The sequence below is a fragment of the Haemaphysalis longicornis genome, unplaced genomic scaffold (genome assembly GCF_048455015.1).
Source record: "Haemaphysalis longicornis isolate Haplotype H1 unplaced genomic scaffold, Haemaphysalis longicornis Haplotype H1 scaffold_816, whole genome shotgun sequence".
Taxonomy (NCBI): domain Eukaryota; kingdom Metazoa; phylum Arthropoda; class Arachnida; order Ixodida; family Ixodidae; genus Haemaphysalis; species Haemaphysalis longicornis.
The window spans coordinates 1721-18083 of record NW_027526450.1 but is presented as its reverse complement, the minus strand read 5'-3'; the positions used below and the strand labels follow the sequence as shown (position 1 = coordinate 18083).

Here is a 16363-nt window from a genome sequence, read left to right as displayed (position 1 = left end):
TTCAGATACGGGGTGCGCATGCAACAGCACTGGCGAAAATGTGACGCCAGGTTGCTGCTCGTGCCATTGCTAAGGTAAGCGCAATGTTTGCGAATTCAGCCGTTGATACACCGGCCCGTTCGACCGATTTAAGCCTTTCCGCCGGATAGGGGCATCGAATAAACAAAACGGGCAGCGCAGTCAACGAATCTGGTTTGGTGCTGCGATTTGCATGAATTTTAGGGCGCAACCTTTTGGCGGCCGTATCTGGGCTGAGCCGCGTTGTCGGCGTAACCGAGTGAACGAAGGCAAGACCGGCGAGTGAAACAAAAAGTGACGGTTAAAGGAAACCAAGGGGGAGATTGTCGAGAAATTGGGAGGGGATGGCGGTACGCCGTGGCGGCGCGAGCCAGCACTCTCTGAAAGTGTGCGGTGGGGTAGTGGAGGGGGCAGTATGCTGTGCCCGCACGAGGCGCTCGACGGCGCGACGCTTGGCGAAAACGTGAGGGGGAGTGCGCGTGACTATGATGTGCGTTCGCTTAAGACGCAGTTTGCGGTCCCTTCCTGAGACGCACTTCGCGCCGCCGACGCAGAGGCTCATCATCGCTGCCGTCGAGAGAACCCACGAGTGAGTGCCGCCTCAGCGCACTGCTGCTGTATGTATGTATGTATGTATGTATGTATGTATGTATGTATGTATGTATGTATGTATGTATGTATGTATGTATGTATGTATGCATGCATCTGTGTATGTACATATGTATGTATGTATGTATGTATGTATGTATGTATGTATGTATGTATGTATGTATGTATGTATGTATGTATGTATGTATGTATGTAAGCATGTATGAATGTTGCCTCCGATCTTGTAAGCCCTTTTGTGACGCAAGGCTGGTGATAGGAATTTCCCAGAGACTTGAAATGTTCGGCCACTGTTCGCCTGAAGACGTTCCAGTGATTGGGGAAACTTCGACTGTCGGTGCAAATTGCAGCGCACTCCGTGCCATCTGATCAGCGGTCTCATTGCCCTTGACGCCCTTTCGTGCATAAAGTTCCAGTCTCTAGCGATAGCAGTACGGTGAGGGGCACCATGCATGGCGCTCCTCCTTTCGTCCCCTTCCCTCCCCCAGTTTGGGCAAAATAAAGTTTTCTCATCATCATCATCATATACCAGCGACATTGGCTCCTCAGCATATAACATTTTTCTTTAAGATTTAAGACCTCTCTGCGTTTCCGAAACGGCGCCTTCTTTGCAAACAGCAATAAACTGAATTTTCATCTTATGTCACTCAGCCACAAATTTATTCGAAGTATATATAGAACCTCAGATGTATATACAGTAAGATGCTTATTTCGGAGAGGATGGTTCGCTATCCCCGGCGTCAAGCACCTTGCAGGCCAATGCACACGATTTTATATGAGCACGACACGTACACAATGCATTTCCGTCTGTATATGCAGGCACTGTACATGTAGATGTACCCGAATGTTTACAAAGGATGCGTGTATGTACGCACACAAATGTATACACACGAAGTTTGTGCCTGCTACGGGTGCATACACATATACACCATCGCAAACCAACAAACACCCGAAAACAATAAACGCGAAAATACCGCAAATAAGTACACACAAAAAACATAAAATACCAGAAACAACACGAGCACACCTAAAATGCCAAAAATAACAAACACGCAAAACACCAAAACACAACAAACACATAAAATATCAAAAACACTAAACACACAAAATAAGAAAAAGACACGGACTACCAAGAACACAAAATACCAAAAACAAAACGAACACACGAAATACCAAAAACAACAAAGACAAAATACCAAAAACAAAACAAACACACAAAATATCAAAAACACTAAACGCGCAAAATAAGAAGAAGACACGGAAATACCAAAAACAAAACGAACACACGAAATACCAAAAACAACAAAGACAAAATACCAAAAACAAAACAAACACACAAAATATCAAAAACACTAAACGCGCAAAATAAGAAGAAGACACGGAAATACCAAAAACAAAACGAACACAAGAAATACCAAAAACAACAAAGACAAAATACCAAAAACCAAACAAACACACAAAATATCAAAAACACTAAACACGCAAAATAGGAAAGAGACACGGAATACCAAAAACACAAAATACCAAAACAAAACAAACACACAAAATACCAAAAACATCAAACACAATAAAACGAGAACACAGAAAAAACCAAAACAACAAGCCCACGAAATACCAAAAAACAGAATACCAAAAACACAAAATACCAAAAACAATAAACACGCATAATACCAAACAAAACAAACACATAAAATACCAAAAACACTAAACACGCATAATACCGAAAACAAAACAAACATATAAAACACTAAACACACAAAACACCAAAAAAGATTTTTTTCCTTGCCTCTTCCCTGTTTCCCTGATGGGGCTACAGCTCGGGGCTACAGTGCTGCGCGACTCAAGCGCAGGCAACGAAAAAATCGACATGTTTGCTTAGTGATTCCCATTTATGCCGGTTTATACTAGTTTAGTAACTTTCAGAATGGCGGGAAAGCTTGGGGAACTTTTATAATCACGTTTTATCGGAACCAGTTGCTCCTTTCGCCTTTTTTAATACCTCCCAAAACACAACCGAATTGGTCTTCCCCAATTTAGTAAACGCCGTCCCATTCGTGGCGAGCAGTGCGCAAACAGAGGAGGAGGAGGAATAAACGTGTATCTAAAGCTGTCAGCCCTGGGGAAGATTCCTCATTCCAGGACCCCTTGAGTCCGTCCGGCTTCTTGGGCTCGCTGCACCAGCCAAAGCTGGTCGTCACGGTCCGAGCTGGACAGTGCTCTCTCCGGTAGCGTTTCTCTAGTGGCTAAATGTCTGTGTAGGGGCCTCTTCGTCGCCAAAGCATGCGCCCACTATCATCACCATGGGCCGCTGTGCCATCGTCGCCAGCGCGTGGCCTCGACACGCAGGACGAGCTACGCGCCAAAGAACACCAAGGCTTCAGCGCTGCTCCGCCACATTCTACGGGCGTTCCTGGCTCGCGCGGTCTTCTTCTGCCACCGAATCCTCCTCTGTAAATAAATGTAGGGTCAGTCGCACGACCACATCGGCGCCCACATTAATTGGTGACCCGGACGTCGGCAGTATGGAGCCCCACGTCGCTTGCCCACTGCCGCCCTACCCGGCCTTCGAGCGACCCTATCCCCGAGACTGGTTCTTAAAAATGGCTTCATCCGCCGCATCGACTCACAGACCGAGCGCTCCCGCATCACCACCGCCCTGCTTCCAGCCAACCTGCTCTGTGAGCCGCTGAAACACGGTGAGCGGCCCTACGACACGCTACAGGCCTACGTGATGGCGCGCCTCTGCTCGAGTCTTTCCCGCCACAAGGACGCTGCATCGGCCCTTTCCACGGTTACCTCGCATGACGTACCGCACGATGGAATGGGAACCGTGCTGACCTGCTTGCAGGCTCCCTCGCGCCCTGAAGACGTTTCTCCGACCCAAGAGCGAAGAGACGTTCTACCATCACCCGGCTTCTCTGAACGTCGATTTACTTTCGGCAACTCCAATCTGGCTGCGCCCACGCACTCAGCTCCTGGTGATCCCGCCAAGCCACTCAATACAATGGCCTTGCCACCTCGCCCACCGTTCAACCCTAAGAACCCCGAGGTGTGGCTTATGCAGATGGAGTGCTTTTTCAACCTGTACCACGTCACAGCCCAGGAGGACCGTTACTCACTGATGTACGAGCTCCTACCATCAAGCTTAGCCTCCAGCTTGCCGGAGCCTGGAGCCCAGCCCTAAGACGAGCTCAGAACCGTCCTCCTGACGCGCTAAGGTCGGTACCTCAAACCACCCACGCCAGCCGCCCGGCCTTGCACCACCCCGGTCGGGGACCTTGTTCCTAGCCCCAGCGTGCTGGCGTCGGCGGTACCACCCCGCGACGACACCACGGCCACTGCGACCACTCTCTACCCCGTGAATGGCAGCCCAGAGGCATCGACAATGAAGGACTGCACCTCACGCCCTAGCAGTCCGTCGCCCAATGTATCTGCGCTGCCTCCCCGCAGCACTCGAGCCCCGGGCTGGCCCCTGATGAAGCCTCGTTTGCCACCTTTCGTGCAAGCGGCTCCTGTGGATGCAGGCGCGATTTCGACAGCCACCACGCCGTCTTCATTCACACATTTGGAGAAGTTAGTCCAAGGCGATGATTCGGCACGGCATTTGACCATCTGTGATGGGGCTGACGTGTACCCTCCAGCTCCACTGCAGCAGCCTCATTACACCCACGAGACGCATACTTTGTCACTCATTCCGAATCGCGACGAAAGCCCGCCCTACAACGAGCTGCCAGCGTCTCATACGACCTACCGGTACCAGGACACCGACGGTAAGGACAATGTCACCGACAACCCTCTGGTCCACGCAACAAACCCCAGCCACACGGCTCTAAGGTGCAGCTCTAGCGGGACCAGCAGGGCTGAGCGGACGCAGAGTTGGCGAGACACACGTCCCGCACCTCCTCAAAATCAGCTACAAGGTCAATGTGTCGAAAAGAAACCCTCCCCTGACTTGAAGCCACCCCCGCAAGCAGCCATTTCCGCCGTCAAGGTTAAACGTCGCCACCGACGTCGCAAGCACCGACCACAAAGACCATCTTCTGCGGGAGTAAAATACCAAGTTAGCAGTTTGCTCCGACTACACCGACGCCCATGGTGCCTGCGTTGGAACCGTCGTCAGTTCCGCCCGAATTGTCACCTGCTTGAAGTTTACTTCTGCCCCACAAAAATGCCGCGGTCATCATCGGCAACACTTCGTGTTTCCAAGTCAAGCATACGTCTCGATCCAGTGTCGGACTACACCCTCTCGACCTCAACTTCAACGGCTCAGGCGTGCTCCCCACTCACTGTGTGGAACGCTGCACTTACAGCGCCCACCCTTCCAGACCCGTCCCACCATCAGCATTAATTTGCACACCCGCGGCAGCCTGACATCGGTTCAGCCGATTCGTGCTCAAGATCGTCCGCTGCTATACTCCCAGCCCAGACCACCGGAGGCTACAATGCCCTCCGAAAGCCCTTGAGCTGACGACGTGGACTGTTCAAGGATCTTGACCATGGACACACCTTCTACATTTACTTATGCAGCCTTCTTCGTGCTCGTGCTACCCTGCGTGTAGTTTGTTGCTCATGTTCTTTTTTTCCTTTTGTCGCGCTCCGCGCTAGGGGGGAACCCTGTAGCGGCATCTTCGTCGTCAAAGCATGCTCCCACTATCATCACCATGGGCCGCTGTGCCATCGTCAGCAGCGCGTGGCCTCGACAAGAAGGACGAGCCACGCGCCAAAGAACACCCCGGGTTTCAGCGCCGCTCGGCCGCATTCTACGGGCGTTGCCGGCTCGCTGTCTTCTTCTGCTACCGAATCCTCCTCTGTAAATAAATGTAGGGTCAGTCGCACGACCGCATCGGCACCCAGATATTTATGTGGTCACTACATTTTGTTTTTCCGTCCCGAAAACCAATCCTTAAAGGAGCCATGAAGAGAAAATGCAAGTTTGTTTCATTCGAAAAATTTCGTGTTTCATAGTGCCTCCACCGCTTGTCCGGATACAAACGATGCTTTATTCACTGAGAAATTAAACAATTTAGGTTAAAATTTTGATTTTCCCGCTCAATCGTGTGTTTTCGGGGTCTGCAATGACATCACAGGAACCGACCGCTCTGCAGCTTAGAGTGCCTTCATTCACGCATCCGCCGTACAGGGTAGAGCGCGGCCTGTAGAGCCCCTACTAAGGTCCCTAGCGGAGGGAAGTTATTTCAGGGACCTTAGCGGAGGGTAAGGTCCCTAAAATTTTAGGGACCTTAGCGGAGGGGAGAGTGCAGCGCCACCCGGCGATCGTTCCGGCCTGGCCTGACGGCGCGAGCTGTGCGGACCGGCTAGGGTGCCTGGAGGAACATGCAGGCACCCTATTTGTTTAGTGACTCTTACCTTATTTAGTGACTCTACAGGCACCCTAGGACCGGCCGACGCGGCCGGCTCGGCCAGCCAGGAGGAGAGTGAGCGCGCGCGTGCGGGGGTGTGGGAGGTGCGAGGAAAAGCGAGCGCTTGTCCCGCCACACCGCGTAGGCATGATGTCGCGACGACACTCGAAAAGGAGAGAACCGTACAGTTGACGAAGCCTCTTCGGAGCCATGAAGCCAAGGCCAGGCGTAGCCAACGTTTTAAACGTTGGGCGTAGCGGCGCGAAATGCCAGTTTCCTGGATTCTCCCGCTGCGGGGCAGGCCGATCGGCCTGGACGGCTGCATGTCACTTCCGCTAAATGGCTGTTTGCGCGACACGCCGGCAGGGGCTTTGTCGTCTGCAAGGGCGTTATTTTGAGTGCCTGAAACTGAATAACCACGCATTGCACAGAGCTACCGCTCACGTCGCAGTAGTTCTCATGGTACCTACTACACATTTCGAAGGCAATTAGCCAGGGTGAAATTTGAGTGCAGTTGGCCTTTAATGAGACAACAAAATATGCGCCATAGGAGGCCCGCTGTAATAGAAGACAACCATTGTATCTGTTCTTTAAGGCGTTCTCTAATACAGAATTTCCACCGCATGGACATTTTTTTTATTTCCTTTCTTCAGAACACACCTGGGCTGAGTGGAACCAATAACTTGGAACAAACCAAAAATTTAAAAGAAAGGTTGGAAGCTTAATTTTTTTCCGAAGAACGAAAATGTCTGTGAATGTGCTTTCTGTATTGTCCAGGGGAATTTTGTTGCCGGCCTACAATGAATTATATCTCAAATACATGCTATGCCAAACCGCAGCGTCCTACAGTTTAATGCCACCCTTTACAGCGCGCAAAAAGGCACGTTTCCGAGCGCGCGCAGCTTCGTCCAGCTCAACAGCAGCGGATTCGGTTACCGCTGATGCCTGGTAGCGGCAATGCAACCCGCGCCCCTCTATAGCCCAGCGCTGCCTTTTGAAGACCGTATCGCCGAGCATGACACGCCAGCAGAGCGGCGATTAAACATATCAGATAGGGCGGCGGGGGCAGTGCGAACACACTCTTAGACCGGCGCTCCTTTGTTCCCGTCGGCGCCCGTACGCGGCTCAGCGATGCAGTTCGGCCACCGCTCCCGTGCTCCGTTTACTTCTGCGCGAACCTGTACACCACTACGTAATGTGTTGCTCAGAGCATGATGTCGAGCGGACTGCAATGCTCTCAGCGATTCGAAAGCTGGCAGCCCCACACAGCACTCCGGACCGCATCGTCTTTCCAAGGGGACATTGGATGCTGCGAAGAGACGTGTCACGCCTTCTCCTAAGCTTCCTTGAGGAGACGGAGCTGGCAAACTTGTGGTAAAAGGACACTACCTTTGGCTAATTAGGAGGAGCTTGGGCGGAGCAATTGCCGGCATATCCAGCCAGGCTAACACCGCCTGATCCCACAACAACCACCACCACCACCACCACCACCACTACGTGTGTGTGCATGTATGTATGTATAGCCTCGCAAATTTTTAATAATACAGCGGGAGCGACGACCAACCGGCATGTCAGCGCCTTATCACGGTGTTCAGCAGCGAAGTATGCGAGATTACACGCACGCGCAAAGGGCTGTCTGCTGTATGAGTGTCGTCTGCTACGCTGTTTCCTTCAGGGTGGCACACCCCCCGCCACGGCATCTGAATAACTGTTCACGAGAAACCGTAATTATTAAATGCAGAGCATTTCAGTAACTCACGATGTCACCCGCGTTGGCGTCCGTAGTCCGCACCGCACCCCTCCCTACTATATAAAAAAAAGAAATACTATCCGGCGCCAGGTTTCGATCCCTCGACTATGCGGGCGGAACGCAATGTACATAGTGCTCTAACCACTGCGCCACAAAGCCGACACAGATTTGGATGCTATGAACACGCCTTATATCGTTGACTCATTTAAATTACTGCTGACGAGCGCTCTCTCGTCAGCAGTTGCCACAAGTGCAACAACATTAACGTAACGCAAACTACTTAACGTCGTGCGCCCCCGGAAATGCTCTGCATTTGATCGTGCCCCTCGCGAGGGGGATGTTTCAATGCGTCTTCCTACTGGCCAGAACACTCGTCGCCATCTGTCGGATGTTGTGCGAACCCTTTGCGGCTGATGGCGCGCGATTCGAAACGACATTTGCATTTTTTTGCTACAAAAAAGCAAGAAATATGGATAATATTTTTAAGCGCATGCGCAGATAAGACGCGCGTTTGATTTTACTTTCGAATCATTCGTCCCGCACAGCGTGAGGAATGCCACTCGGAACAAACAGGACGAGTTTTTTTGGCCGTAATTGCCTCAGGCGGCTGCAGGATCTAATGCGACAAATACATATTTGATAAAAATAAAAAAATTGTGCTCTACGCTGCTTAGCTACCTTTGGCGGTAGCGAAACGACCTTGCGAGATAACAAACACGGGGGAGGGGGGGCATGTTACCCTGAGGAGAACAGCGGAGCAGACGACGCTCCACACAGCAGATAGTCCTATGCGCGTGCGCGTACTCTCGCCTATATCGCCGATGAACACCGTGATAAGGCGCTGACATACCGATCGGTCGTCTCTCCCGCTATATTATTAAAAATTAGGGCGGCTGTACGTGTATGTATGTATGTATGTATGTATGTATGTATGTATGTATGTATGTATGTATGTATGTATGTATGTGTGTATGTATGTATGTATGTATGTATGTATGTATGTATGTATGTATGTATGTATGTATGTATGTATGTATGTATGTATGTATGTATGTATGTATGTATGTATGTATGTATGTATGTATGTATGTATGTATGTATGTACGTGTGTGCATGTATGTATGTATGTATGCATGCAGGTATGCACGTATGTATGTATGTATGCATGTACGTGTGTGTATATATGTATATATGCATGTATGTATGTATGTATGTATGTATGCATGCATGTATGTACGTATGTATGCATGTATGCACGTATGTATGTATGTGTGTATGTATGTATGTATGTATGTATGTATGTATGTATGTATGTATGTATGTATGTATGTATGTATGCATGTATTGTTCTTTAGGAAGAGAGGAAGGTCCAGCAGCAGGTGTAAATTGACTCACCTAGGGGCGGACACCGCAACGCTTGCTGGTGTAGGGAAGGGGGAATGGGGAGGAAAGAGTACGTAGGAATAGGGGGATAGGTTGATGGATTGATTGTAGGGTTTAACGCGCCAACGCAACGCAGACGATGAGGCGCGCCGTAGTGGAGGGCTCCGGATTAATTTTGACCACCTCGGGATCTCTAACGTGCGCCGAAATCTCGTACACACGGGCGTTTTTGCTTTTCGCCTCCATCAGAAAAGCGGCCGCCGCGGCCGGGAATCGAACCCGCGACCTCGTGCTCAGCAGCGCAACGCCTTAGCCAAATAGGGGGATAGGGTAGAGGAGGGTGAAAATGGAAGATATATAAAACACATAGGCAAGATTAACAGGAAACATATATAAAGCACACAGGTTAAAAACAATTAAAAAAAGAAGAGGAATTAAACAATTCTGCAAAGTACGATTGCCAAATATCGCATTAGGGAGTATCGTAATCGCCAGCCAATTTTTTCTTGCCCTGTTTTCTGCGAGTGCGAGCTCATAAGCCAGGGAGCTTGCGAGGGGCAGAAAACACCATGCGAACACCATGTATCTGGGCTACCCTTTTCGTGTTAGGAGATATTGTATGGTAATACAATATCTACTTTTTGCAGTTTTGCTGTTTGTTGTACATTGTTGCTGTTATGTACAACGGCTCCTGGGCCTAGTAAAGCTGCAGCTCACAGCTTATAGTCAGTTCTGGAAAATCAAGGAAATGAAATAAGGCATTAGCTGGACTTTTCTTCTTGCTCAGTGGCTAAGGCGTTGTGCTGGTAAGCACGAGGTCGCGGGTTCGGTCCCGGCCGCGGTGGCTGCTTTTCCGATGGAGGCGAACAGCGAAAACGTTAATGTGTCGAGATGTTGGTGAACGTTAAGGATCCCCAGGTGGTCAAAATTAATCCGGAGCCCTCCCCCTACGGCGCGCCTCATGGCGCAGATGTAGCTGCCACGCGTTCAACCCCACAGTCTTTATATAAAAGAGGAACAATTGCGAATATTGCGAATTTTTGTCAACCTCGTTATATCCAGGTTTAAAGGATCCATGAAGAGAAAATACAACTTCGTTTAATTTGAAAGAACTAGGATTCAGTATCTCACTCAGCTCCATTACAGCCACAAAAGATGTTTTCTTAACAAAAAAAAGCAAGAAGTATTTAAAATTTTTCAAATTTTGCGCCACAGTGACGTGTTATGAGCAAGAATGACGTCATACGCGCAAACAACAAAACATAATTTTCAGTCCGTTCAAGTTAGCATTCAAGTGATGCGGTCAAATGGAACTAGAGGCCCCATTACAGACGTCCAGTCATGTGTCGTCACGACAGGTGAGTTAGGCGGCCGCCAATCGTACAAACAAGGTTCCGTGACGTCATAGAAAAGTTGCGGGAAATTGGCTAGGCGGTCGCGACTGCTTCACACGTTTTCTTTAATATCTCCGTTATTTGTTCTAAGATTGCGATGATATTGGTATCATTGTTATCGGGACTAAGCAGTCTTTCTAATAAACCCATCATGTATTTTGTCTTCATGGCTCCTTTAAAGAAGCGGAACTTCCGAATTTTTCTAGTTTTATTTGTGTTTTTTCCTAACTTTCGCATTGCCGCTAAACTGCGACCGACGAGCCGGCCATCCAGCTGGGTTTTTTTGTTGTTGTTTGTTTTTGTTTCTGAAAGGAGCATCCTTATGTTTTTTTACCTGTAGCAGCTTGAGATATGTGCTCTACTTTTCCAGTGCAGCGGCCCCTTTTATTAGGCGAAAAAAAATTCCCAGCAACACTCCTGGTATTGCGACTTAACCTGGTAAAAAAGAAGAACTTCTAAGTCAGCAGTGAAATTGATGCTGTTCATCAGTCAGAGGGTAGCTTTCACTCCGGATACAAGACAGACTGTATACGTAGTGGCACTAAAGCAGGTTTTCTGTAGTTACACTTCGCTACAAAAGCACATGTAGTACATTTACTAGAAGCATACTTACGGTGGAGTTACAGAAGAGGAAGCCACTCGAGGACCGTGAATGGCTCAAGTTTTTTAACTATGACGAGTTAAAAAAACTGGCCGCGTATCTGCTCCTTTCGTTGCAAATGTCGTAAAAAGACGATAGTCTTTGCAGACATTTGCCAAGGAAATGCCCCCCTTTGCTTTCCCGCTCACCTCTCATGCTATTCCTGTACCGTCGCGCTCATCCCAAGGTAAACACACTGAAGGTTTGCGCAAGGCGATTTGAATTTACCGCGTTCTACTGCTACAGGCCCGGTTCTTCGATGCCAGCGCTGCAATACGGCGGAGACGCGCGTGAATTGAGGCGGCCGACTACAAGGTTTATAGAACCGCGTCGCCGTGCTCCACGTGCGTTCCAAGCAGAACGTGGAATCTAGCTAGTGGAACCTTTCGTTGCTCTTGCCGCGTGATTTTTCATATGCCGCGAGGAGGCGGTGGTTTTCTGCAGTAGATGTAGAATATCATTTTTTATCGAAAAACCAAGCACCCATGAATTTTTTAATAAAGGAACACTGTAAATATCCCCTGTGTACTAATTTCTTGTCTTACATTTGCTTAATGTCTTGTTCTTGTTCAACAAAGTTGACAAGTATGAACATATAAACCAGGCTTAGGCGTTTACATTTGGCTGTGAATATATAAGACTATTGCTCAATACCAAGTTTACTTTGGCCGGGTGGCTGAATCGAGTTACAGACAGACAGACGGACAGACAGACAGACAGACATACAGACAGACCAAAATTTATGGGTTTAAGTAGCCCCAGAAAGACTATCGTCTTTAATAAATGCGTTGGAGTGCAATGCACGTCACCATCCCTCAACTCTGACCGCGAAGCGATTCTTTTACCCGGGGATTGCAATGGAGGGGGTTCGTTGTTGTCGCAGGCATCGTGACCAGTCACAAGGAAGGTCGGAGGTCACGCGGCTAGGTGAAGGCAGTACAGTGTGAAATCAAAGGAGAGCAATAAGGGATGCGCCAATGATAAGTTGCCCAACCAACCAACCAGTCAGTCAGCCAGAGGCACGCGATGAAGAACGCTGCGGCGCAAGGAAATGCTTCCTCCGGCCCCTGAAGAGAATGTAGCGCACACGTAAATTTTAAATCGATGGAGGGGAAAAAAAAACTTTTTAGTTCCTCCGTGAGCGCGACTGATAAAACTGCCGAGTAGAAACGATGAAGCGCTGAGGTTGTTTGCATTTTCTGTTCGCATTTGCAAGGCACGTGAAACCATCAGCGATGGTTGGCGTAACAACAAACACAAAACAACGCAGAAAGGTGTTGTCGCTGACCACAGGAATATATAAAAGACTGCGATATAAGAGGAACAAGACAAAAAGATTTAGAGACAAAGAGTAAGGAACAGAGTCGTTAAAAGAACACACACGACAGCAAGAAGATTGAATAGATGTTGCGCCGTTAGCAACGAGAGTCTAAAATGAAATAAAGATATTCGTGCGAATTTCGGAAGAAAGGTCATGAGCTGAGTGAGTTGACTTGCGTTTGTATAATTGTTAACAATATATGCAGTAACTACAAGCTCATTCACTCCAAACACCCGCCGCAAACGGTTGCACTAACAAACAACATAAAGTTGATGGCGACTGCTTACAGCAATATATCTTCACTACATCGCTTTGTGTCGGAGTTCGTTCGTTGTTGTGCCCGTCGTATACGTACGTTGGCGCTTCCGAAGTTTCTAGCAGTACTATGACTGGACAACCTTCAAGCACATGCTCTCGTGCTCCACAGTCGTTTGCGAGAATTTGTTAGTGCACTATAACCTAAATGTTCGAGTAACCTTGTAAAAGAGTCGCTGCCCCCCCCCCCTCCCCTCCCCCAACTATATTTCGTCAACATGGCGGTATAACTGGTCTTTCTGAAACCAAAGCGTCTAGTGAAACACGCACATATATCTGCAGCCCTTGATTCCATGGGCTACACACGCGTGTTTTCTACGTATACCACCTGTTGTGAGCCGCGTACAAGCTGCGCCGGAAAGCCGCCTCTGCAGTTCTTGGTAAACGCAATGAGGAAACGAGGTTAAAAAATGGCCGCGTATCTGCCCCTGTCGTTGCAAATGTCGACGAAAGACAATAGTCGACTGGCTTACCCGCCATGTAAATGCCTCCCTTCTCTTTCCCGCTCACCTCCCATGCTGTACCTCTCCCGTCTCGTTCCTCCCAAGATAACACGCTAGAGGTTTGCGCAAGCCAATTTAAATTTACCGCGTTCCTTTATTCCACGTCGAGTGCCTCGATGCCAGCGCTGCCGTACGGCGGAGACACGCGTGAACCGAGGCACCTACTACAGCGTTTATAGAACCACGTTGCCCTATACTCCACGAGCGTCCCAAGCGGAACGTGGGCCGGAACCTTTCATTACTGTTGCCAGTTGATTTAATGCCGCCAGGAGCCATAGCAGTGAGGGCAACAGCAGGTGCCGGTTTTCTGCAGTTGATGTAGTATTTGATTTGCTATAGCAAAAACCAAGCATCCTTAATTTTTGAAATAAAGGAACACTGCAAATATGACTTATGTGTTGATTTTCTGCCTTGTATTTGCGTTATGGCTTGTTCGGCCCGACAATGTCGACAAGTATAAACATTGACACCGGATTTAGACGTTTAGATTTGGCTGTGGGTATATAAGACCCTTGCGCAGTTTCGGTTTCACTTTGGCTGGGTGGCTGAATCGAGTCCCGAACAGACGAGCAGACCAAAATTTCTGCGTTTAAGTAACCAAAGCAAGAATATATCGTCTTTAAAAAAACACAAAAAATACGTGAAACCCATATTTATTCACAATATTTTCTGAGCGTGTACAGTAAATGCAACAGGTTTAGGTCGATCCGAGCGCCAAACGAGTTAGTGAGGCTATACAAGACGAGAAGGAAAGATCGAGACCAATGATACGCGTCGGCGTATGTTTTTCTTCCAATTTTTGTTACTTGAAGGTATACAAGCACAGAAATGGTTGGTATAGGATTAAGATCAAGTCAAAACAACACGCCAAACGGTAACTACAGCTCTAGGGGCATCAGTGTTGTTGAAGTGGCGCCGCCTCGAAATGCACCGAACTACACCTGGCCTATTCCGCTCTTTCGGCCAAAGCAACGAGCTACACTGCATCGGAGCAGCTCCGCGTTTCGTCCCTTACGGACGCTCAGAACCAGCTCCAGAACCACCTATCAAAACTTCTGAGAGTGAACAGGCTTGTGTACTTCATGGTCGTCCAGGTGTCGCTGAACCAGTTAGACGTCCTGTGCCAGAAGGACGGCGGGCTGTTGTCGATTATTATTACTCGAATGACGCTGCCGCCATCATCGCCATCGTCGCCGTCGTCATCCGGTACAACAGTGCTCGTCTCGTTCGAAGAACCCGTTTCGTTCAGCGGAACGCCCGCAGTCGAGTTGGTGAGCGCCACGACCGACGTGCTCGTGAGGTCTTCCGCGGAGGTTGCATTGGCACTCGCGTCGGTAATCGGTGCGTCGGAAGCGGCGCCAGTTGTTACGTCTTCTGACGGGCTCACCACGGGTGGCGGTTCGAGTGACGTCACAGGTTCGAACTCAGCCGGATAGCTCGCTATCAACACACCCGTGATGTCTGCGGGGTGAAGCCTGACCGTGGCCGATCCACCGACTGCGGCGAGGTCCACGGATGCCGGGGATTCAGCGTCGCTGCCGTCACTTAGAAGGACTTCGTAGCTGCAGACTCCGTCGCTCGTGAGGACGCACTCGGCGCCCAAGGTCCCACCGCGGGCCGTGACGTTGAGGTCGCAGAAGTCGGACGCGTCGCCCGAACCGGAGTCGGCCCTGAAGCCAACCGAGTACATGACCGGCACAGCGGGCACCGCGCTGAGCTCTGAGTCGCCGCACGCCCGGAGGTTGCTGCCCCCGGTCAAGGCAGCCTGCAGGTCAAGGGTCAGCGTGTACGGCTCACCGTTGAACTCCGGCTTGTAGACGACCAGGGCCAGAGGGGTGGTCACCGGGATGGTCATCGTGGAGTAGTGGCCGCACAGCGACACCACGGGCTCTCCAGACGCCTCGGCGTTGTTGTAAATGGCCACGGGACATCCGGGTATTTCGGCGTCGTTCACGGCCCTGATGTCCTTCGCGATGATCAGCAGGCCGGACTTCTCGGGAGCCACGAACTCGTAGCGGCATTCGACTACGCTATCGCTGGAGTTGACGTACTGTTGGATGTAGAGCCTCACTGTCGAGTCCTCGACCACGAAGCGACCGAAGCAGTCGCCGGTCGTTGCGGACCCGCGACATGGTGGTGTTCCGTGGGTTAGAAGGACCAGGACAAGCCACGGGAAGGCAGAGAGTCGTAAGAGCCCCACAACGCGAGCCATGACTCATGTGTGTTCTGAACCAGTGCCGCCAGCGCAGAAACAACAGGGGGATATGAAGCAATGCTGGCGGTCACGTGAGCTCTGGAAAGCGACCGTTGTACAGACGCAGCTGTGGCTGCTATACGTGCGATTCGGATCGACGTCGCAAATACCGCTCCCTCAGGAACGTAGTTCTTTTTTTCTTTTTCTTTTTTGACCGTAATCTGTTCGGTCGTTCATTCTGTCGGCGTTTTCTCATTTTTCGCTTGTGTTTTTAGGACCCTGAAGCGGAAACCCGCACATGTGCGGGCAGAAACTCGCAGTTGCAGCAAGTGTACGTAAGCCGAAAATAAATTAAAAAAAAACGCGAAGTACAAAATGTGCGGCTGACGAAGGGGCCGTGTAAGCTTCCTGGCCTCCACACAGCCTGTGCACACGGCAGTTGTCCGATCAGTCGAGGTTGCCATATATATTCACAGACGTTTAAGGAAGAACGAAAAACTAATATTTTAATTTATGCCCCAATCAAGCTGTTCTGACAGTAGTAAAAAGTGGCTTGAAACTCAGTACGGCGTAAACAAAGTTCGTAAGCGCCAGTTTCGGTATCCGTCACTGTGGTGAGTCATCCTCCTCCTCCTCTCCTAACCAATTCGCCGGTAGTTCATTCAGCACACGTCATAATACACGCAAGCAGCGCGATAAAATAAAGAACCATCTTAATTAGATACCAGACAGATCTTACTCGTCGGTTCACGTTTGAGTTAGCTCTAATACACACACGGGGGAAATATGACACCGACGGCGGTCAGCGCCTGTCTTTTTAGGGGCGAGGCACCTTACGGCCGAGGCTTGTCCGGAGCCCGTGCTCACGGCACAGCACCG

The 16363-nt window shown here is 49.7% G+C and overlaps 1 protein-coding gene across 1 annotated transcript; it reads right to left on the bottom strand.

Moving 5' to 3' along the window:
- Window positions 1-13927: 13927 nt before the first annotated feature.
- Window positions 13928-15587, bottom strand: LOC144150951 (uncharacterized). Its single transcript, XM_077682257.1, has one exon. The coding sequence runs from the start codon at window positions 15500-15502 to the stop codon at window positions 14312-14314; it is 1191 nt and encodes a 396-aa protein (XP_077538383.1). The 5' UTR covers window positions 15503-15587; the 3' UTR covers window positions 13928-14311.
- Window positions 15588-16363: the final 776 nt, after the last annotated feature.